This window comes from Chlamydotis macqueenii, chromosome 28 (genome assembly GCF_036417535.1).
Source record: "Chlamydotis macqueenii isolate bChlMac1 chromosome 28, bChlMac1.mat, whole genome shotgun sequence".
Taxonomy (NCBI): Eukaryota; Metazoa; Chordata; class Aves; order Otidiformes; family Otididae; genus Chlamydotis; species Chlamydotis macqueenii.
This window is the reverse complement of record NC_141583.1, coordinates 235,023-256,607: the sequence shown is the minus strand read 5'-3', so window position 1 is coordinate 256,607 and position 21,585 is coordinate 235,023. Positions and strand designations below refer to the sequence as shown.

At 61.1% G+C, this 21,585-nt stretch overlaps 2 protein-coding genes across 3 annotated transcripts; one reads left to right on the top strand and one right to left on the bottom strand.

The window, feature by feature from the left end:
- Positions 1 to 11,144: 11,144 nt before the first annotated feature.
- Positions 11,145 to 16,052, bottom strand: RHBG (Rh family B glycoprotein). Its single transcript, XM_086768100.1, has 10 exons — positions 15,872 to 16,052; positions 14,192 to 14,378; positions 13,664 to 13,814; positions 13,379 to 13,526; positions 12,937 to 13,103; positions 12,578 to 12,715; positions 12,316 to 12,449; positions 12,022 to 12,143; positions 11,382 to 11,452; positions 11,145 to 11,243 (listed from the first exon to the last, which is right to left on the bottom strand). The coding sequence occupies exons 1-10, from the start codon at positions 16,050 to 16,052 to the stop codon at positions 11,145 to 11,147; spliced, it is 1,398 nt and encodes a 465-aa protein (XP_086624226.1).
- Positions 16,053 to 18,102: 2,050 nt separating this feature from the next.
- On the top strand, positions 18,103 to 20,814 carry HAPLN2 (hyaluronan and proteoglycan link protein 2). 2 transcript variants are annotated; one of them, XM_086768640.1, is made up of 7 exons: positions 18,103 to 18,207; positions 18,287 to 18,401; positions 18,480 to 18,742; positions 18,956 to 19,306; positions 19,525 to 19,641; positions 19,751 to 19,936; positions 20,073 to 20,814. In XM_086768640.1, the coding sequence occupies exons 3-7, from the start codon at positions 18,655 to 18,657 to the stop codon at positions 20,354 to 20,356; spliced, it is 1,026 nt and encodes a 341-aa protein (XP_086624766.1). In that variant the 5' UTR covers positions 18,103 to 18,207; positions 18,287 to 18,401; positions 18,480 to 18,654; the 3' UTR covers positions 20,357 to 20,814. The 2 variants fall into 2 exon arrangements, with proteins under 2 accessions (XP_086624766.1, XP_086624765.1); XM_086768639.1 differs by having other exon boundaries at positions 18,109 to 18,207; positions 18,629 to 18,742.
- Positions 20,815 to 21,585: the final 771 nt, after the last annotated feature.

Here is a 21,585-nt window from a genome sequence, read left to right as displayed (position 1 = left end):
TGATTTACAAAATTAAGTGAAAATGAGGTCACTGAGAATTACTGGAAGTCTAGCAGCAGCTGGAAATGGGGTGGACAAAGCACCTGCTGCTAATAGCAGGTTTCTGATGGTGGAAGCATCTCCCCTGCCTGGTCTGATGGGCAGGTGAAGATGTCTGAGGTCTCTCCTCTGGGATCCACCTGGAGCTTTGGGCTGTGGCAATGTCTGCTTTTGGCAGATTGCGTCGCAGGGCTGGTGCTCACCGTGGAGTTTGTCAGCCCTGTGCTTTGCCAAGGGGACAGCGGGGCTTTGCTTTGGGACTTGAGAGCAGACGCGGTGCTTGCTGTGCCCCCCATCCAAAAGCCTAAAGCAGATTTGCAGCAGGAGAGCACAAGCTGGGAGCCGCACCCCGGGGAAATCCGGTGCTGGAGCAGCAGGGCCACAGTAGCCCTCGTTTCTGCCTCGGCACATCCCTTTCTGGCGTGGCTCTCCAGCCTGTTTTCTCAGCTCTTATTGCTGCTCAGACTCACACTTTGCAGCTCCTACTAGTGTCTGGAGCCAGCCAGACCCTGCCTTACCGCTCGGTCAGCATCACGCTGGCTGCGGCACAATTCTCGGGGCTGGAGGTGTGTTCTGACCCTCCCCAGATTAAGCAAAGCCAGAGGGTGATGCCTGCAAGACCTTCCTTCTCTCCTCCCCATCCATCAGGATGCACAGAGGTTTCTGCCCGTTGTTCCTCTGGAGTGGAGAAGCCTGATGGGGCTCCCAAGAATGGGAGCTGCTTAGCGTCTTGATAAAATAAAGCGCCACTGCGACTCAGGGCGGTGGGAAAGGCAGCGTGCTCAGAGCAGGCTGCTGTGGGGAGCTGGCATTTCCAAATGGAAACACGTACCGAGCTGGGGCTTCATTTCAGTAAGGAAAACAAATTACAGGATGATTGCTGGCTGCTTCAGCTAATGATTATGAAGCCTGGGATGGGGGATTTCCCTTTATAAAGCAAAAATGTCTGTAAATCAAATTATTCTGATGATGTGGACACCTAAGCCCATGCTGACAGCCTCGTTCGAAGCAGGGATGATGGGAAGATGCGGAGGCAGAGCTGTGCAGCTCAGACTCTGCACTTCACCATGCTGAGGAAGTTTTGGCGGTCGGTATCCAATCTATAGGGGCTCCGAGAGCAACAGTTGGGACTGAGTCCATGTCCTGCCCTGAAAGCACAGATCCTACTGCATCAACTCAACCACAACAGCCTGCGAGTGCACGGCCTGGGAGTGCTTTTCCCCCAGTGTGTGCCTTTTGGCAGGGCACGCGGCTTTGGGCATGCAGGTCGGGAGCAGACAGGAGCTTCTCTCTTCTTCATCCTCTTTTTTTCCGGCCAAAGGGATCGGGCTGTGATCCCAGCCGCTCGCCTCCATCCCACGGCCCGGCATAGCTGGGCATCTTGTCACGTGGCCGCGCACGTGGGCACGAGCGCTTGTCATGTGAGATGCCATACAGTGTCTGATATTGGGAGGCAGGCAGAGCTGCAAAAGCTTAACAGAAGGGAAACTCCCCCTACCCCCCCACTCCGGATCCAGCCTATTTTCTTTCCTCTCCTTTTGTTTCTGATTTCCGGAACTATGCGGCAAAGCAAAGCGTGGGGAGAAGAAAGAGGCTGAAGAGAGCTGGCATCTGGCAGGGAAAAGAACAAAATAGCGGCGCAGGGCTTTGCTAGGCAGGAGCAGCGAAGGTGGATGGTTCGCAGGGCCCTTTGCCTCGTCAGCAGCGACCGCCCCAGGAAAATTCAGGGTCTGAACACAGGGCAGGCTCCCTGGCAGGGCCAAACCGGTGCAGAGCTCGCTGGTTAACTGTGGTGGAGGAGTCAGCACAGTGGCTTGAATTTTAGCTGCTCGTGAGCATCTTCCCCTGGTCACAGTATCCGTCCCTCGCTCTCCCTCCTGCCATAACTCATCCACCCAAGCATCCCCAGGCATGCCTGTCCTGGCATTCCCCGAGGATGCGCACTGCACCTCCAGCACAGCGTCGAGAGGCTGGGGTGCACTCATACAGCCCCGTCCCGTGCTCTGTTTGCAAAAGAGAGAGGGTCGAGGTGGAGGCGATTCTCCCGCGGCTGCTTTCTCCGAGGCAGAAACAATGGGAACGGCACGCTTTCTGCGATGTCCCTTTTGCAGTCGGGGCTGGGAGATGCCTTCAATATATTTTATTCTTGTTTTTTCCTCTGTCCCGGCGAGTACAGAAAAAGGTCTTTGCATACAGACCCAGTGAAGATAATGTTAATTAGGTAAATTAATTAGGACCAAGATGCAGTGTTTTCCCCCTGAGGAAGAAATACAGTAAACTCCATTTTTTTGTGAGCTGTTTATTCAGCCAGGGGGGTCGAAGGAGAATAGCGGTGTCAAAGAAGCTGCCATTTTCAAGGTCCTTATGTCCCTTCTGCGCAGCCCTAGAAAGGGAACAAAACTCTGTTGACAGCAAAATCTCAGCAGGAGCCCCTGGGCTGAGGGGCAGGGGGAAGCGAAGTGGAAAGGGTGCCAGGTTTCCGGGCGCCTGGAGGGGAACAGGCTTTGCTCTCCGGTGTTTCAATGGGCCGGGGAAAGCAAATCAGCCCTTTCAGGGTCAATCAGGCTGTTCTGGAAGGCACACACTGGAGACAATGTGCCCTTGGCAGGGGGAAAGGGACTGGGTGGCCGTGGCAAGGGCGAGGGGAAGGAGAGGCTGTGCTCCTGCTCCATCCGTCCTCGGAGCGCTTGGAGAGGTGCTGGGACCTCCGTAGTGCAATGGATCAGGAGCAGCCCGAAGAGGCTGTTGGGATGGGGGAGATGGGGCACCCATGGGTGTTTCTCCCTGTATTTTGTGTTGTCCTTTGAGATGCACGTGGCTCTCCCTCTCCACCAGCACGGCCACAGCTTGCATGGTGAAGGAATGCTAATGCACCGTGCCTGCTCGCTGACCCTCTTCCCACCCCGGTCTTTGGTTTCACAGTTTAATTCATTCCACTCTGAAAGCTTGTGACCAGGAGAGTCCGGTCCCAGCCCACGCACTTGGCCCAGTGTCTCTCCTGGACGTGGTGTGTTTTTGGGTGGGTCAGTCGCCTCCCTGCCACATGCTGTGGGACAGATGTGTTCCTGGCTGCTCTTGAGCATCGGTAGGTTGGGATATTTGCATGCCAAGTGCTGCTGTATCGCCTCGAGAGGAGCAGGGCTGATTTTTGCCAGCTCTGTCGCAGCCTCTCCCAGCCCAGCGCTCTGTCCACAGCACCATCTCCCGTCAGCATCGCTCTGGCTCGCAGGGGCAGTGCATCCTGGGAATTTCCTTCCCGGGTGCCAGAATACCTTCACCCTGAGCCCGATCGCGCAGACGATCTTCCATCATCATATTTAGCCCCCCCTCCCCATCACTGACCAAAGCCAGGATGAAAGCAGTGTGGTTTTATTTTTTTTTTTCCACTTTCTTTCTTTTTTTTTTTAACGGCGTTTCATTAGCCTCCAAATCAGACAGGCTAAACAATGGCGTTCTGTCAGCGATGGGCTTTCGTGCTGATTTCATCTCCTCTCTCATCCGTATGCAAACCAGCCTCCAGCAGGCTTTGGTCATGCCATGGAAACCGAGGTGCAGGCCTGGAATGGGGGTTCTCGGAGTGAGAAATCTCCTGTTCGCTTTTTCCCATTTGCATAATGCAACTTTTCTTCCCCCAGACACTGAGGCGCTTTGTTTATAGAGAGCCAAGAGAAAGGGGGATGCCGGGGACAGAAGAGGACCGCGGGGAGGGGGGAAGAGCCCGGTGGGAGTGGGGAAGAGGAGGGCAGCTCTCGCAAAAGAGGAACGTGCAGAAAAAAGCGCCGGGCGACTGGAAGGGAATATATATGAGGATGGGGACTGGGAAATGGGGCTGGGCCAGTTCCCCGTGATCCTGGGACCCGCGCGCTCCTTTGGCCTCTCTGTCCCAGCCGAAGGGTGTCGGGGGGACTTGGCGTGGCTGAGGATCCAGCTGGGAGCCTGGATCTGTGCTGAATTCAAGCCGGTTGTCATGATAATGCCCCCCAGAGGAAGCAGGAGCCTTTTCAAGCCCTGCATGAAACATCTCAAAGGGTTTTGTGCAAGAAGCCCCTAAGAACCTGAACTGGTGGAAACCGAAGGTTGTTTGGAGGAATAGTGACCCGCAGGGTCCGCGGGAAGGTGGCAAAGTGACAGCCGGCAGAGCGGAAGGAGCCGGTTGTCCTGGGAGGTGGGGAGGGAAATTGGGGGAGATGAAATCACCCCAGGTCTATTCCCAAGGAAAAATCTGGGATGGCAAGAAGGTTAAGCAATGCAAAATTGCAGTTTGTTTCTCTCCCTTGAAACATGGCAAACTCCAAGGTTGTGTGGGAAGGCAGGAGGAGGAAGGGATCGGACAGTCCAGTCCCCATCAGTGCCCCCAGTTTATTGGAGTCACTGGAGGCAAGTGACCTCCCAACCTTGTACCTCTCCCCCTGCAAACTGGCAATCTGGTTCTCTTTTGCAAACCAGTTTGAGACCTACTGATGCACGGGGGACAAGGTGTTGCTCTCACAAGTCTCATCGCCTCCGATGGCTGCACGTCCTGAAAACAAACCCCGGCTATTGCTGGCTCCCTCCTCGTCAACAGGGTGCCTGCTCCGAATCGAATGGAAGGACAACTAATGGTAATAATAACAGTAATAGCAATGGAATGTATTAATCAGTGACAGATGACAGACACGAAACCTGCAGTTAAAAGTATTTTAGGATATGTAAAAATCCCAGCAAATGATTTGCAAATGACGTGCAGATGGCAAAGCAGGCACCAATGGGGATATTTTTGGGTTTTGCCTTCAAGTGGGGCCACTCTGTTTTGAGGGGGATTGAGCGCGAGTTGGACGTACAGACATCCGCTACCCAGTGAAAGTCTCCTGTTGGTGCCGTACAGCCGCGATCAGTGGTGGGAAGCGTGGGATGCTTCACCAGACCCGGCAAGTCCTGCAGGACGGGCTGCAAGGGCAGGACCAGCAGAACGACGGGCAGGAGCGCCGGCGGGGCACACGCTCTTCCCCGCACGCGGAATTTGCACAGGTTTAGGCTGGAACTGGTTCAAGCCTCGCTTGTGCCTTTTGCACTGCGGGGCTCTGGTTGCACTGGGACCAGACGTTACTCCTTCCTCTCTAAAGAGCAGCTGGGAGTGAGCGTGGGTGATCCATGGAACGTAAAACTCCAAATACCTACCTGTGGGCAGGAAAACGCCGCAGTCTCATCTCAGCATCTGGTGATTACAGTACTCTGGGATGGGAGAAGAAGTGAAGGGAAAAGCGTTAGTGCTTCGGAGGACTGCGCTGTAGCTTCGCAGAGTCCTGTTGGCCAGCAGGAACACCCGCCTTGACATCCATCTCAGGTGCAGCGGTACCTTCGTGTAGCGCAGCTCTGCACAGCACGGAGCGACTGGGATGCTGCTAATGCGCTGTGAAAGGGATGGGGATTTTCAGGTGGCTAATTTGGGGCTTTTTCTCTGTCTTTTTTTAGTCTAGTTTCTGCAAAAAAAAAGAGATTTCTGCGGTCACAAGAGTGCATCTGTCATTTCTTGCCTCTCTCTCAGGAAATTTAGAAACAGGACGAACTCAGCCCCGTTTGGCTCGATGTCGGTTTTTGATCCTCAGGCTGTGGAAACTGTGTTGGGGCTTTAGTTATGAGTTTTGCAGAAGCTTATTTCTGCTTCAAAAAGCAGTTTTTGCTTAAAGATGAAGGACTGGTGAAGGGCTGTGACCCTTCCCTTTGGACAGGGAGAGGTGCTTTGCCCGTCCAAAGCCCGTCGTGGCAAGCTTTGGGCAGTGGCATGGAAGGAGAGGAAGGAGCAGGCTGTGAATAAAACATCTGACTTGGGTGCAAACCGCTTTGCAGGTGGCCCGAGCCAGGGCGGGAAGGGGCAGCCCGGCAGCGGGTCGGTTTCTGCCGAAGCAGGGAGACGGCTTCCCAGCATCACTTCCACACTCGCCCTCCCACCCTCTGGCCCGCTGGTCATGCCAATTTGTCACCAAGCTGGGATTTCAATTAAACCCCCAAAGGAGGGGTCAGGGGTTATACAAACATGGTGGAATAGGCCACTCGCCTGGAGGGCTTTGCCGGGGCCGCTGGTGCCGGCCCCTCGCTTTACACCGTCCCAATTGACCCGGGCTGAGGGCCGGCATTGTCCCCCGCGCTCCATTCAAGAGGCAGTTTGTCAATAAAATTGACCTCTCAGCTGCCAGGGATGCTGTCGCCTCCTCTTCCTCCCTCCCAGTTCGGCCAGAGCAGAGCTGACGGTCCCTCCGTGGTCTTCGTGCCCCTGGACATTCCGAGAGCGGGGACAGGAGCAGAACAGCCAGGTGCTGCAGGGCACAGCAGGATCATGGCAGCTGCTTCCACCCGTGTTTTTCGTTCGGTACTGGTCTCTTGCATCTGAGGGCGGTTTCCAGCCGGACCGCTTGGAAACGTCATCACAAGCACCGGGTTCATTCCTTCTCCCCAAATCTTGTTCTTTCACAGCCATTAGCTGTTGCTCTTGCAGCCGCTCCCGTGAGTGTCCTGTGATGTCTTGCAGCTCGTCGCCGCTCAGGTAGGGCCCACACAGGGACCCGGAGGTTTTCTCCAGCAGAACAGAGCCCCGTTGACCCTCCCGGTTACACAACCAACACCACGCAGCGCAGCATCTCTACCTACCAAGCCACGTGCCCACTGCCACCGAACAGGACCTCGCTTTTCGGGGAGGTAGGAGGCTTCCCGGTGGGTTTGGGCAGTGGGGCTGCATCGGCCGCTGCTCCTGCGTGCTAATTGTGCTGGGCAGCGTTGCAAACAAGCAGTGCTTGAACCTACGAGGCTGAGGAGGCAGTTTCAGCTGCAAGATAAATGGATATCGTGGAGCAAGTGGCAATTAGCGTGGGTAAAGAGCCCCTTAGTGACTGTCCCTTACATAACACCTTTGTTCCAGGCTCTTCACTTCGTACTCAGTTTGTAAATAAACTTGACTCCCAATTTTACTGGGGCCTTTATTCCCTCTTTATTTTATTTTATTATTCTTTTAACCCAAAGAACAAGCCGATTGTTCGCCCGCGGGGAGACGCGGCGCTTTGAGGCGCTGCCTGGCCTGGCATTGCCCGCTCGCCCCAAAACGGACGCGGGCAGCAGCGCACAGCAGAGCCACCCACGCAGCCACCATGCCAGCGATTTTAATTGCTTTGCCCCCACTGACGGTGCCCGCAGGCTCATTACGCTGCTGGCAACGAATGAGGGCCTGAAAATGGGGCTTTAATTGCGGTGGGTCACAGGTGGTGGGGGCTTTTGTTGGGAGGTAGCTTGGCAGAGGGGCTGAGCTCTGCCCCCAAGTTTGGGGTTGGGGCGGGAGTCTGGGGGACTCTGGATCAGCCCCAGCGCAAGGACCCGTCTCTAATTCACACCGTGTCCTCCCTGTCGCCGTGGGGCCCGGGAGGCTCTGCCTGCGCGCGCGGTGGCCTCTGCCAGGCTGGCGGTGAGAGGACGCCCCAACGCACGGTGGGGTGTGCGTTGGTGGGTCCGGGGTGCTTGGCCCCAGGCTTCGGGCAGCTGCAGGGCACGAGGCTCGATGGCTCTCCCGCCTTTAACACGCACGCTCGAGCTGCGGTTTGCTCTCGCCGGGTCCTTTCCCAAAGGGCAGGGGCTGCCCAGGGAGGTCGCGAGGTGTTTGGCACCACGAACAGTGGCTCTTCCTCCACCGCCGGTGCTGCCCAGGCTCTTCCCTCGCCGCCGCATGTCCTTCACGCAGCCCAGCGCTGGTGCTGGTGATGCCGTGCCGCAGTGGGAAGCCGACGGGCGCTGCTCTTTGTTCAGCGTGGGGATGGTCGGGCCCCTGCTAGTCTCCTGGGCCTCCCCTCGCCCATATGGTGCCCATTATTAGCCGCGCACACCAGCCTGGTCTGACAAGGAACTTTACAGGTGTCGCTCGGCTAACGATTCACACTCTAACGAAGGTGGGAAAGATGATTAGCTGGCTTTCTATCAAACAGCACACAGCATCAGCTGTTCCTGGGAGTGGGGGCTGTGGATGTGTAAGGACACGTACGCCGGGAGCCTGGGCTTTGTCCTGCCTCTAATTCCAATGGACTCTCAGGCACCTCTTTGTGTGCCTTAGTTTCCCCAGCTGTAACAGAGAGATGTTGTTATTGCTTTTCCTCGTAAAACAGCCTTTGAGCAGCTGACAGAGCCCCCGCATTAGCAAGAGGTGATTTAGGCAGGTCCCCTGGCAGCTGGGCTGTCGCGGGAGAGGGCAAAGGAGCTGTTGGAGTCGGGGCTCTCGGGGAACAAGGCTGGTAGGGAGAGGGGGGGAACGTGAATTAAATGAGCCCCCAGGAAGCGGGGATGCAGTGTATCTGGAGTGCATCCCGCAAGCTGCGAGACCCCACGGCGCGGGGAAGGGCTCCCTGGTGCCAGCATGGCGCGGGCAGGGCTTGCTCTGCGCAGATGTGTCTGCCCTCCCTTGCCTGCATCGCGTTGGCGGGGCCTTGGGCTTTTCCTGCTGATGTATTTTAAATAAAGACTGATTTAGCAGGCAGGTCCCAGCACCCCTGAGCTGGCACACCATGCACCCAACCCCTTCCTTCTCCAGCTCTTTCCAAGTCTTGAGGGAGAGGGAAAATGAGAATGAAATGAGTTTTTCTGAGCTGTCCTTTGCTCCCGTGCACAGAAAGCGGTGCTGTCTCACAGTACATCTCCCCCCGTCAGGCTGCGATCTGAGGGTGAGCCCTGCTCCAAAAAGTGACGGAGCAGAGAGCTGGGGAAACTGAGGCCCGAGCAGCGTCTGGCGCCCAACCCACCCTCCAAGCAGAAGAGGTGTGAAGGTGGGGTTGCCCACCCAAGCTCGTCGTGCCTCATCGGGGTGCGATTGTCACCCAGCTGCCACCGTGACCCGCTTGTCCCGGGATGGGCCCCCGGGGCTGCAGGCAGAGCCAGCGCTGCCTCTCCCCGCGCTGGCGGGGCCGGCGGGATTATCTGCTTAGCTGCACCATCTGTTCGCCAAACTGCCATCATTATGTTCAACTTGGGAAGAAAACGGCCCCTACAGAGAAGCAATTTGTTCGCTGACTAAACCTTTCAGGCTCTTGCCGTCCGAACCTACCCTCGCCCTTGTGCGGGCGAGCTCTCCGCTCGCGCCCGGCTCGCTTAAACAATCTGCGGGGAGAGTGGCAGCGCGCAAGCCGGTTGCGTTGGTAAATGGGAGCGAGGAGGGCGCGGGGCTCCCCTAATCCGATTACAAAACATAACAGCCTTTCAGAGGGGCCGGGGGGCCGGGCGAGGGGAGGAGGAGGGAGGTCCATTTCACACCCAACCCCTACGTCTGGGGGTCTCGCAATGATCTCACTGGAGGGGCTTTTCTTCCCCTCGCAGTGGGTTGCTTTTGAAACGTGCCGCAAGGAGATAAAAAAAAAAAAAGGGGAAAGGGGCTGCCTGGGAAAGAGGAGGAGAGGGGTGGGAAGGGGTGACGGGGGGCTGGGGGTGAGCCCTGCACCCCGGGCCAGGGGCACTGGCTGGAGCCCAGCACCTCCTTGCTGGGGCGCCAGCCCTCGTGCCGCTTCTCCCCTCCTGCATCCCTCCGCGATGCTGGGGAGTGGTGCGTGCCGCGGGGACGTGGGCACGGGGGACGTGGCCTCCCCACCAGCCTGAGTATGAAGAGGGGCTGGGGTCTCTGTGCAGAGGAGGGGCAGCAGAGAACTCCTCCCCAGCACCCATGGCGGTGGCGGGATCGGAGCTGCGTGGCCCGCTTCCCTGCGTTTGGTGCTGGAAATCCGGTGGCGCCGAAGCGTTCAGTGGATGCGGTGAATTCACTAGGTTTTCTGCAACAAACTACTGGAACTGGGAAAGTTAAAGTGGTGGTTTGACTTGTCTCAAAGTTTTGAATTCCTGCTGTGGAGCAACGCTTCAGACTCCAAATTTTCTCTAATTTGATTCAATTCCTTTTAGAAAGGAGAAGGAGCCCCATTTAAAAGTGGTGGGTTTTGGTCAGCCTGCAACCAAATTATTTTTATTATTACTTTTTTGCATCTTTGGTGCAATCATTTAAAAAAAAAAAAAAAATCTGTGTGTTTCAACAGCAGCAGCTATTCAAACCAGGTGGTCCTGACCATGGCCACTTTGGGTAGCAAACTGCTGGCCCCAAACGTGGCTGCGCTGGCCCTGAGCCCCCTGTCCCCTCTGCGTGGGACGGGGCTGTGGCCCCCTCCCCAGGTGCCGGCAGCTGGGGACACCTGCGCCCGTGGGAACCCCACACAGCGAGCACCGAAACCTGGCACTGGAGGTGTGAAAGTGTCTGGCAGCCGCCCCCAGGCTCGTGGGAGGTGGGTCCCCCCAGGACCTGCAACGGCCAGGGGAGTGTCCCCCTCCCAAAGGGGCTGGGTGCTGGGGGGCTACTTTCCTCTTTTGAGGAGGGGGGGCTTTTTCTTGGCCCCAATCCCCGACGCAAGGCAGCGAGCGGTTAGGGGAAGGTGGGGGTCACCCCTGTGCTGAGGACCCTGGTGTCACCCTGGTCTTGTCCCCGGGTGCTGGGTGCGCTGGGCTGTTGCACCCTCTGGTGTGACCAGCACCCGTGGGTGGGGGGACAACAGGAATGGAGCAACACGTGGAACCCATCAGTCCTTCGGGTGAAGAGGGGTCCTGGGGGGGTTTGCTTTCCTCCCTGGAAAGAAACCTGAAGGAAACTTGGCCGGCAAAGTCGGGCAGGTGCTGTGTGAATTCACTGGCAAATCCTGAAGGTACAAAAAAATCTGTGTGTTTTAATTGTTGTGTAAAAGTGTCCGTAGAAAGCCTTTGCTGCTCTCTGTGGAGCCTGGCGTGACCCAGCAACCCTCGCTGCCTTTCCCCTCTTTGGAGAGTGGTAGATGGGGAAGCCGAGGCACGGAGCAGCGAGGGGAAGCGGCTGAGCCAGGCCGGACACCCTGCGGTGTCCCAGGAGCAAACTGGGTTGCTCGCGCCCTGAGCACCTGCATCGCCGCAGCATCTCTTCACCCTGCGGCAGCCCGCGGGCACCCGAGCGCTCCCGAAACCTTTGGGACCATGCAAGGACGAGCCTGGCTGTGTCTGGAGCAGGCTGCTGGGAAATTCAGGCTGCAGCAGCTGCCCAGCACTGGGGATGCTGTGCCCCGGGGGGGGCAGGACCCCGCTGGGGTCCGCGGTCCTCACACCAGGGTGCCGGTGCCCGGCTCCTTTGCCCTTGCCTTGTGGTCGCATCCTTCCCCGGCCACCTGCACCAGCGCGGAACGGGGCAGACACAGGCCCTGCTCGGAGCGAAGCAGGACGGGTGCTGGGGGGGTTTCATGCAGCTGCTTCCCCCAAACCCTGCTGCGGGGGGAGGGAAGCAGCCCCCAAGCCCCGCACAGCCCGGTTTTTTTTTGGCAGCCAGCCCCCCGCTTTACCTCCCCGAGGGCCGCGTTGTCCGGGTACCGCCTGTCTGGAGGTCTCAGCCCCCTGATTTTCAAGACGGCTCCTGAGGGTGCCGAGAGCCGGGCGAGGGCGTCTGAGAGCGGGGGAGCGGCCCGGCGCGGCTCCTCTCGCCGGGCTTCCCCTGACACCTAGCGGCAGCTCCGGGCCGGGCCGCGGGGGCTCGGTCCCAGTTCCAGCCCCAGCCCCGGCTCGGTCCCAGTTCCAGCCCCGGCTCGGTCCCAGTTCCAGCCCCAGCCCCGGCTCGGTCCCAGTTCCAGCCCCAGCCCCGGCTCGGTCCCAGCCCCAGCCCCGGCTCGGTCCCAGTTCCAGCCCCAGCCCCGGCTCGGTCCCAGTTCCAGCCCCGGCTCGGTCCCAGTTCCAGCCCCAGCCCCGGCTCGGTCCCAGTTCCAGTTCCAGCCCCGGCTCGGTCCCAGTTCCAGTCCCAGCCCCGGCTCGGTCCCAGTTCCAGCCCCAGCGGCAGCTCCAGCCCCGGGGGGTTTTGTGCAGCACCGGGCTCTGCCCACCCCAGCCGATGGGGGGGAGGCTGCTCCCTGGCTGTTCTCCCCCCCAAATCCAGCAATTCTCCTGCCACTTGAACCCCCCCCGTCCTGTCCCACCCGAGGCAAAACTCACCGGCGAGGCAGCCCCCGAGCGTGGCCAGGAGCAGGGTGACAGGCAGGGCGCTGAGCTGGCAGAGCGCCTGGTCGGTGGCCGTCCGGCCACCCGGGGCCACCAGCGGGAACACCAGCTCCAGCCTGCAAGCCAGAATGGGGACAGGTTTTTGGGAGCTTGTTCTCCCAGATAGGCTCCGCTCGTGGCTCTGGGTGATGTGACAGAGGGTGCGTGGAGCATCCCCCATTTCAGGGGTCACGGTGGCCCCAGCTTGGTGCACGGAGTCACTGGCACCCCGATCCTGGCTCTTCTCACCTGCCACCGTAAGCATCTGCCGTGGCCAGTGCCGTCAGCAGTGTCCCCAGCAAGGCACCCAGGATCCCTGGCAGCCCGTGGACGTTGTGAACGCCGCACGTGTCCTGGATTTTCAGCCTGGAGCGCAGGATGGGCTGGGGGGAGCGTTAAGGAAAAGCGAGTGCTGCATCTTGGTGGTTGCAGGTTGGCAATGCAGCCTCCCCAAAGAGGGGTGGTCCCCTCACCTGGGATGGGTGTCCTCGGCTGTCCCGAGGCCACTCACCATGAGGAACCTGAAGCCAAGCGGGGGGATCAGTCCGGCCAGAAACCCCGCGATGAGGGCCCCGAAGGGGGTGACCAGCATCTCCCCAGCCATACCCATCATGGCCGTGCTGGCCAAGGTGGCATCTTGGATCTGAACCTGGTGGAGCAGGACATGGTGGAGGAATTGACTCCGTAGAGGACATCGGCATGGGGCTGGGGGAATTTGGGCTTCCTTGGTGTTCAAACTGGGTCTTAATGAACATAAGAAAGCCTAACAGGCATCCTCTTTTTGCCCTGAGTGTATTCACGCTCGCCGTCCCTGTAGAATGGGACACGAGCAGTCCATGAGACTTGGGTTTGTCCCGGGAGAGGACCTACCATCCGCACAGTGCTCTCCTCATAGAGGATGGGCGAGAGGACGAAGGTGGCCAGGGTGCTCGCTGCCAGTGAGAAGTAGGTGTTGAGCACGGCCCAGGGTGCAGTGTTTTCGTGGACAGTGGTGGCTGAGGTGAAGCTGGGCCAGAAGACCCAGAGGTAGATGGTTCCTGCGGGGAAGCGGAACAGGCAGGGTTGATCCCTCGTGGGAAGGAAACTTATTGCTAGTGCCAAGAGATGCAGGTGGCCACAGCTGGCAGTGTGGGAGGTTCAGGCTGGGGAAGCTTTTTCCTGGAAAAGGTGGTGCAGCTGCAGGACAGGTCACCAGGGAGGTGGAGGACCTCTGTCCTTGACAGTTTGCAGGACTGCAGGTCAAAGCCACGGCCACACTGTCCTAATATTGGTGATGGTCCTTCCGCCACCTTGCAGGATTTCAGCTGCATACCAACCACAGCAAAGGCGTCTGGCTGGCACCCCGTGTCCTGCTGCTCTTTCCTCTTGTCCCTGTGGGGCTGGTGCAAGATCCGTGAAACCATCAAGCCGAAATAAGCACCGAAGGTGTGGACGGTCAAGGAGCCCCCGCTGTCGCTTACCTGGTGAGCACAGAAAAACGCCGTGCAGGAAGCGGGGGTACAGGGTTTATCTCTACGGACAAGGCAGGTCTTGACACGAGAAGCCTAAACCCACGGTGTCACCCTTTCTGGTGGCCCCCCCCTGCTCGGTGACTCACCCCCATGAGACCGAGCAGGATGTACTCATTGAGAGTGAAGAGGGTGACTCCCAGCAGGGTCAGCAGCAGCATCTGCACGGGGTTCACCCTGCCCAGAACAGCTCCGGTGGCAATCAGAACGGCTGCAGTGCAGAAGTCGGCACTGACCATGCTGGGAAGGAGAGGGAAGGTGTCGGGGGACGAGCACCGGAGCTGGGGGGAGCAGGGTTTGCGGGGGACAGGAGCTGAGCCCGCAGCCCGGACCCTGCCTCCCACTGCTCCCACAAGCTGAACGGGCAGCCCCAGCCTTGCGGTGCTGGTGACGAAGGGACGGCTGGGCCTGAGGCGGCGTGCCCCCCGAAACGCCTGCTGGTGACATCGGCAGCACTTACATGGCCCTCACTAGCGTGGTGCTCACGTAACCCAGAACCCTGCTCCTCATCCTCCTCCAGAGCAGAGCCGTCCGTTTTACAGAGGAGGGAGCCAGTGTGCCAGGCTTGGACCTGCCACCAGCGCTTCTGCCACCAAGACCAGCCCCTCCTGCCTTACCTCTGAGCTCCCACCGAAATTTTGCCGTTCAGGAAGGAGTATAAAAACCCTTGGATCAGTACGGCCCACTGGATGGCGAAGGCCACGACGACAATGCTGATGGCCGTGCTGCCCGGCCCATAGCGGCCGAGGAAGGCCACCACGAGCCCGAAGCCAAGGAGAGCTTGGAGGTGGACATCTCGGAAACCTGGCAGGGCAGAGGCAGAAGGATGGGTCTGAGGCGTGGAGGGCAGGCAGCCCCCCCGGTCCCCCCGAGGGTGCTCAGATATCCCTGCTCTAACAGCTTTTGGGGAGCTGAAGGCTTCAGCCGGTACAAATCGGCCTTGCTGTCTCTGGAACCATGGTCGATCCGGCCTTGCGTCTCGCTTGGAGATCTCCAGCGGAGAGCACGAGCAGTTGGTGCTTATGCTGGTGGCAGGTAAGGCTGTCCCGTCTGACGCGGCGCCTGCCAGACTGTTTGCTACCACCCTGAGCAGGCACTCAGAGCATGCACGTAAAATCATGGAATCACAGGATGGTTTGGGTGGGAAGAGACCTTTCAAGCCCACCCAGTCCAACCCCCCTGCCAGGAGCAGGGACATCTCCAACCAGATCAGGTTGCTCGGAGCCCCGGCCAACCTGGCCTGGGATGTTTCCAGGGATGGGGCATCACCGCCTCTCTGGGCAACCTGGGCCAGTGCTGCACCACCCCCAGGGTAAAAAATTTCCTCCTCCTGAGGCAGCTGAGAGCCACCTGCACCCATGACGCCAGCGCAAAGATGAGTCTGCTGCCCCGGAAAACATCACGCTCCGCTTCACGGGCCAAGAGGACCAGAAGGGTGAACAGAAAATTGGGACCAGTCAGAGGAGAAGGGGGCCTGACTCTCACTTGGGCTAAACGCCCTTTGTACCGCGCGGCTGAGAGCTGTGTGCCGGAGCCGTGAGTCACTGCCAGCGCTGGGTGGGGTTGAGTGGGCAGGCGAAACTGGGAGAACCTGCCCGATGCCTGCTCCCCGCCGGGCAGCTGGGCGCTGCCCCGCTCCCCTCCCTCGGCCCCGGCGCTCCAGACGCCGCGTTCCCAGCGCCTGCCTTGCCCTCGCCTCAAAAAAGCTGGAGTTGTCCCCTCATCCTCCGGCTCAGGCTGGGTCTCACCACCACGCTGGGGGTGCAGGAGGATGCTCATGGTGGGACGGACCCCCTGCCCCGTGTTGGATGCTGCGGCGAGGCTGAGGGAGCCAAATCCCCTCTGAAAGGGGCTTGCTGCAAATCCCTTGGCACTGCCAAACCCAGCAGGTCGGTGGGAATTTCGCAGACCCCAAGGCGTCGGGAGCGGCTGCTGTGTTCCCTGGAGGGGACGGGAGGACAATCCCAGGTTTGTCACTGCACCGAGTGATCCCCTCTGCGCTCCAGCTGCTGAAACGCATGTTCTGGACTCAAATATCCCGGTTTGGGGCTTGGCTTTGTCCAAGTGGGTGGGAAACCCTTGCAGCATGGCTGCTTTCCACCCACCAGCCCCTCCTCGGTGGGATGCACCAGTACCCCAGCCCCGCAGCTTGGTGTTCCCCTCCCCTCTGGGATGCGATCCGGAGCGGGACGCTGTGAGAGGTCTGCAGGCCGGACCGAGCCGTGACATCCCAGATGGCAGCGCCTGGGGACCAGGTAGAGCCGCTCTCCGCACCCGCCCGGGACGTGGGTACTCACGGGGGTGCTGAGAACCCGACTCCTGCTTTTTCCAGCTGCAGTTCAGCTGCGGGAAGCAGAGGCTGGGGCTGCTCTCTGGGCTGTACCGGACAAAGACGGCGAAGAAGATGATGGTGAGGATCTGGAGGAGGAAGCACAGCCCGGAGAGCTGGAGTCTCGAGGCGCCGGTGTGCTCAGGCATGTCGTGGGGCAGGCAAACCCTCCGAAACTGGGGAGACACGAGGAGAGGTGCGCCGGGAACGCAAACTCCGCCTGCCAGGGTGGCTGCCAGGTCCTGCCCTCGCCTCGGTGCTTCCCGAGGGCGGAAGAGCGGCTGGGAGTGGGATGGCATTGCCAACACGGAAACCCCAGGCCGGCCGCCCAGGCACACCTCGGTACCTGGGTTTGCCAAATTGGGTGGCTCGGGCTGCTGTGCTGGGGCTTTTGGTGTCGGTGTCCGGCTCGGCTGGGAGCCAGAGGGTCAGGGTGGGATTTGGGGTGGGGGGGAGCCGTGGCCGGGGCAAGCCTGGGGTTTCAGTTTTCGGGAGGTTTGGCACAGGAGGAATGTGGTGGTTTGTGGGGACGGGGTCAGGGAGAGGAGATTTGGGGGATTGGCTCAGCAAAGCCAGGTTCAGACTCCTTGGCCAGCAGGAAAAATGGCTGTTCGGGGGGCTTCGGTGAGGAGGTTACCCGTGGGGCTGCGTGGGGAGGAGGAGAAGCTGAGCCTTGAAAACGAGGGCGAGGAGCGGAGTCCAGCCCGCGCCAGGAGGGCTGGGCTGAGAGGGATGCCTTCACTTTGGCTGCTTTCGCGGAGAGGTGTTGGCAATGCCCCGCGAGCGGGTACAAACCCCAGAAAGGGAGAGGAAGAGGCAAGGAGCCGAGAAGTGAAACACAGAGCGCTGTTTGGGAGGCGGCTCAGATAACTCCCTTCCAGAGCGCCGGGCCAAATCATGACCTCAGATCGGCAGCATTGGGCCGAGGTCATGCCCTGACGCCGACGGGATGGGGAAGGGGAATGAGTCACTTCTGGAGGCCCAGCAAGTGCCCTGCCCCGGGCTGTGGTTTGGCGAGAGCCGAGGGGTGTAGCTGTTGCCTTCACTTGGGAAAAATGCAAGAAACCGCTCGGCTGGTCCACGGTACCGCTGCGCTGGGAAACAGCATCCTCTGGCCGAGGAGCCCCGAGCCACCGCTCGGGGGTGGGGGGGGGGGGTCAGGAGCCGCTTCTGCAGCCGTGGGCACGGGAAGGAGCAGGGGGTTTGGTGGGGGGAGGTGACGGATGCTCTCTGACCAGCCACAGACCCACAAAATAACTGGGGAGAGGAGCGTGCGGTGCCGTTGTGGTTTAGCCCTTCTCTGCCTGGGGGGAGCGAAGCCCCGGCCGCCTTTTGCTCGTTAAAATGAGCCTGAGCGCTGGCTGTCTCAAGCTGGGTGAGCCTCGGCGGCGTCCAGTCCCGCCTGCCAGCACCAGCGCTGGGGCAGGTTATTGCCTTCACCCTTCCGCACAAGCAGCCAAATTTGAACAGGGGCTGGGGGTCCAGCGTGTGCCCCGGTGCTGCTCCCCCCGGGGAGGTTTGTTTTCCGTGCCGTGCGTGCCACGGCGAAGCCGGGATCGCTGTGTCCTCTGGTGCCGGGGACAGACGCTGCTTGTCTTGTGTTTCCTTAAAGAAAAGCTTCCTCCAGCCCTGGGGAGGGAGGAGATAAGGGAGCCCGGAACACAGCCCCATTGTGCGGCTTGTTTTGCTCCCGCCAGCTCCCGGCCCCAAGGTGACCATGGAGAAGCCTCTCCGATGCCTTTTCGCAGGGCGGGATAAGGCTGGTGGGACGCAAGAGCGGTGAGACCCCCCCCTCGCACAACCCACAGGACCCCCAAAGGATGGGAGCAGCATCTCCCCGTTGGAAATTTTGAGGCGGGGGGGCAAACTCAACTGCTGCCCTGACGTCTGCAGGAGCGGAGAGCCGGCTCAGCGCCGGGGACCGACACAGCAGGAAGGCTCTGCCGGCGCGAGGGGCTGCCGGAGCCCTGTGCCGTGCTGGCGTTTCCCCCGAGCTCCCCGACGCTGTGGCCGGCAGATAAAGGGATGTTTGTTAGCTGGGTGCTCTGTGTTTTGCCGAGCAGAACAATAAAGAGAAAGATGCTCACAATGGGAAATTGTGCTTCCTCCTCCCCGTGCGTTCCTCGGGGAGGTGTTGGGGGGGGGGGTGGGTGGGAGGAAAAAAAAAGAAGAAAGCGGGAAGAGACGGCGGCAGGGCAGGGAGCGAGGGCACGGCTGGCGCTCGCCGCTCCCGCGCACCATGGGAGCCGACACCAAGGGACGGCGGGGCCGCAGGGTTGCGGGGACGCCGCCTGCACCGGCACGGTGAGAGGGCGCGAGCCGGCTGGGAGCACCGGCGTCCCCTCTGCCCAGCAGCACCGCGACACAGGTTTGACCTTTCCAGAGCCTTTGGCCCTGCAATGGGGCGGCTGTGACGGAGACGGGACGCGGCGGGGCAGGACGCGCGCCGGAGGCATTGGATGGGAACGGCGACTCCCCGAAGGACGCAGCCGGGGAGGGTGAGAGGCGTGGGACGATGGGGAGGAGGGTTGGCACGCTGTTGGCTCGGTGTCCCACGAGATGTCCCCTTTGCACAGTAAATGTCGGTGAGGCCCCAACTGAACAGGGCACCATCCATCGGCACCGCCGGCAGCAAGCGCTGCGGAGCCCCAGGGCCACGTCCTCTGGTCCCCACCAAAGCTGGCGTGCATCCCGCTGCTCGCCCCTGACCCCTGCGCTTCCGCAGGTGCCGTCCTGCCCCCGGTTCTAAGGATGCGCTGGCTTCTCCTGCTCGGCTCCCTCTGGCTCCTGGCGGCAGACGCGGCATCCAGCATCTTCCAGCGGCCGACGGGGAGCCCGGGTAGGGAGTGGGGCCTGGGGGGAGGGTGGTGATGCCGGGGGGGATCCAGCCAGGGCAGAGCTGAGCTCTGCATCCCATGGGAAAGGAGCCCGGACAGGTGATGGACATCAGGCTGGAGGCGCTGATGTGGGTTGAGGGGCGTCGAAGGGGAGGGGGGCTGCGGCCGTGCTCCGTGGCGAGCTGACGCTGAGGGGTGTGCGGGCCGCGCCGCAGCCCCCCCGCACCTGCAGTACCTGCTGGAGCCCCTCCACGCCACAGTGCACACGCAGCGGGGAGCCACAGCCACCCTGCCCTGCGTCCTGCGCGCCCTGCCCCGCAACTACCGGGTGAAGTGGAGCAAAGTGGAGCCAGCCAACTACCGGGAGAGCATCATCATCATCACCAACGGGCTCTACCACAAGAACTACGGGCCGCTGAGCCCCCGGGTGCGCCTGCGGCACAGCCACCGCTATGACGCCTCGCTCACCATTGCCGACGTGACTCTGGAGGATGAGGGACGCTACCGCTGCCAGCTCGTCAACGGGCTGGAGGATGAGAGCGTCTCTCTCACGCTGCACCTGGAAGGTGAGGTCGTGCTCCCTCCTGCCACATCCCTGGGAGCGTGGTGGGGGGGGAGCAGGGAGGGGACCCTGGGCTGGACTGGGGGGGTCCCTCGCGTGCCCTCTTGCAATGCCCCATGCCCCGGCCTTCTCTTCAGCGCCGAATCCTTGGGGGCAATAAGGCAAAGCCTCCTTGGGGAGGAGCGTCCCCCTCGTCCTCCGTCCCTTTCCCTGTCCCCCCAGGCGTCGTGTTCCCCTACCAGCCCAGCAACGGCCGCTACAAATTCAACTACCACGAAGCCAAGCGAGCCTGCGAGCAGCAGGACTCCCGCCTCGCCACCTACCAGCAGCTCTACAAAGGTGAAGCATCCAAATAAATAACCAAAACCCCTCCTTCCACCCCAAAACTTGCCTCTCTGGGTGCGGGGAGGAGGGAGGCGCCGGTGCTGAGCCGCCGTTTGCCCCGCAGCCTGGACGGAGGGGCTGGACTGGTGCAACGCCGGCTGGATCCTTGACGGGACCGTCCACTACCCCATCATCAACTCGCGGGAGCCGTGCGGCGGCCGCCTCCTCCTGCCGGGCGTTCGGTCCTACGGCGCCAGGGACAAGCAGAAGGACCGATTCGACGCGTTCTGCTTCACCTCTGCTCTTCAAGGTACGGCCGGGACCCCCGCCCTTCCCACCGCGACGCTGAACCCCAGTGCCCACCCGGCTTTGTCTCAGGGCTGGGGCTCTTCCCAGGAGCCCACCATGGGTGGCTGCTCACTCCCCGTGTCCCCGTTCATCCCCAGGCCAGGTCTACTTCATCCGGGGCCACCTGAACTTCAAGGAGGCCGGGCAAGCGTGCCACAACCACGGGGCCGCCATCGCCAAAGTGGGGCAGCTCTACTCTGCCTGGAAGTTTTCCCAGCTGGATCTCTGCGATGGGGGCTGGCTGGCAGACGGCAGCGTGCGGTACCCCATCACCACCCCCCGCGAGCGCTGCGGGGGGCTGCCAGACCCCGGCGTCCGCAGCTTTGGCTTTCCCAGCAAGGAGCTGAGGACCTACGGCACCTACTGCTTTGCGGGGAAGTAGGAGCGGTGGGCTGAGCGGAGGGGACGGCGGTGGGATCCCAGCCCTTGTCACTCGGGTGAAAAGCTCGAGGTGGGGTGTTAGGGGGTCTCCCAGTGATTTCGGGTGGTTCGTGCCTCCTCGGAAGGAACGACGGAGGGTCTGGGTGCTCGGTGCATCCTCTGACGGAGCTGCTCCCCCACCCCAGACTGCATTGGGCTTGCGGGGTCTGTGCTGGAGAAGCCAGACCCGCCGCTGGGTGGGAAGGGGGTCTAATCCAGCCCCCCCCCCCCCCCCCCCCCCCCCCCCCAGCAGGCAGTACAGGCTCCCGTTCCCCGCCCTCGGCGCATCCCTCGCCCCATCCTCGCTCCCCACAGCCACGGGGACTCTGGCTGGAGCAAGCGTGCTGGAGGGCCGGGCATTAACGAGCGTGACTAATGGAGTTTCGCCTTCTTGATTAATAAAGCCACGATAAAGCTGCACGGCAAAGCCACGCTTTCGCCTGGGCTCTGCCCCCCAGGACCGTCCGGAGCATTGGCCAAGGACTTTCCGTCTCGGGTGGGGGGGCCCAGCCCCGTCCCAGGGTTATCGGTGTCCCTGGCACCGCACCCCGGGGCTTTCTGAGCTTCGCTGTTGGACGCAGCCAGGCACAGCTATAAAAAGCACCAGAGCTGGCACGGTGCAGGGGGAAAAACAGCACGGGGAGACACCAGCATCCCACCAGCACCTGCCGTGTGCCCCCAAATCCCAGTGTCCCAGCCTGAGCTCTGACCGGGATGCGGGGGCACTTTGGGCTGTGCCTCCCCGTTTCCGCGGTCCCCAGGGACGTAGCTGTGCCCAGGTTGTGCCGCCGGCTCTCCAACTCCGCGGCGCTGGTGGGTGCTGCCACGCTCCCCGTTTTGGGGCTGTGCATCCCTGCCTTCCCCACCCCTGTGCCGGGGCTGCCCCAAATGACCAGCCCACTGCTCCGCAGCATCCCGTTCCGGTTTTCACACCCACAGAAGCACAGGGAGAGGGTTTGGGCAGCGCGCGCCCGCTCCGAGCCTGCGGCGGAGGCTTCTGCCTTTCCTGGGACGTGCAGGAGCCCCCCTGCACCCCGGGACAAGGGCTGAGCTGCAGCACCGCTTGGGCCCCCCCGTGCCACCCCTCCCAGGGTGTCCCAGGATGAGGACCCTCGGGCCAGCGGCGGGAGAAAGCGGCTGGGGTTGCCGTCGCCCGCCCGCAGTCCCCCTGCCCTGGTTTCAGCTCTGGAA

What these genes read in the sequence shown, in the direction of transcription:
- HAPLN2 (XM_086768640.1), top strand. Translation starts at nt 18,655, where the DNA reads ATGCGCTGGCTTCTCCTGCTCGGCTCCCTCTGGCTCCTGGCGGCAGAC. An exon ending in TCTCACGCTGCACCTGGAAG is followed by an intron (nt 19,307 to 19,524) that starts GTGAGGTCGTGC and finishes CTGTCCCCCCAG; the next exon opens with GCGTCGTGTTCCCCTACCAG. An exon ending in CTTCACCTCTGCTCTTCAAG is followed by an intron (nt 19,937 to 20,072) that starts GTACGGCCGGGA and finishes GTTCATCCCCAG; the next exon opens with GCCAGGTCTACTTCATCCGG.
- RHBG (XM_086768100.1), bottom strand. Translation starts at nt 16,052, where the DNA reads ATGCCTGAGCACACCGGCGCCTCGAGACTCCAGCTCTCCGGGCTGTGC. An exon ending in GTCGGGTTCTCAGCACCCCC is followed by an intron (nt 14,379 to 15,871) that starts GTGAGTACCCAC and finishes CTGCCCTGCCAG; the next exon opens with GTTTCCGAGATGTCCACCTC. An exon ending in TTGGCTTCAGGTTCCTCATG is followed by an intron (nt 12,450 to 12,577) that starts GTGAGTGGCCTC and finishes CGCTCCCCCCAG; the next exon opens with CCCATCCTGCGCTCCAGGCT.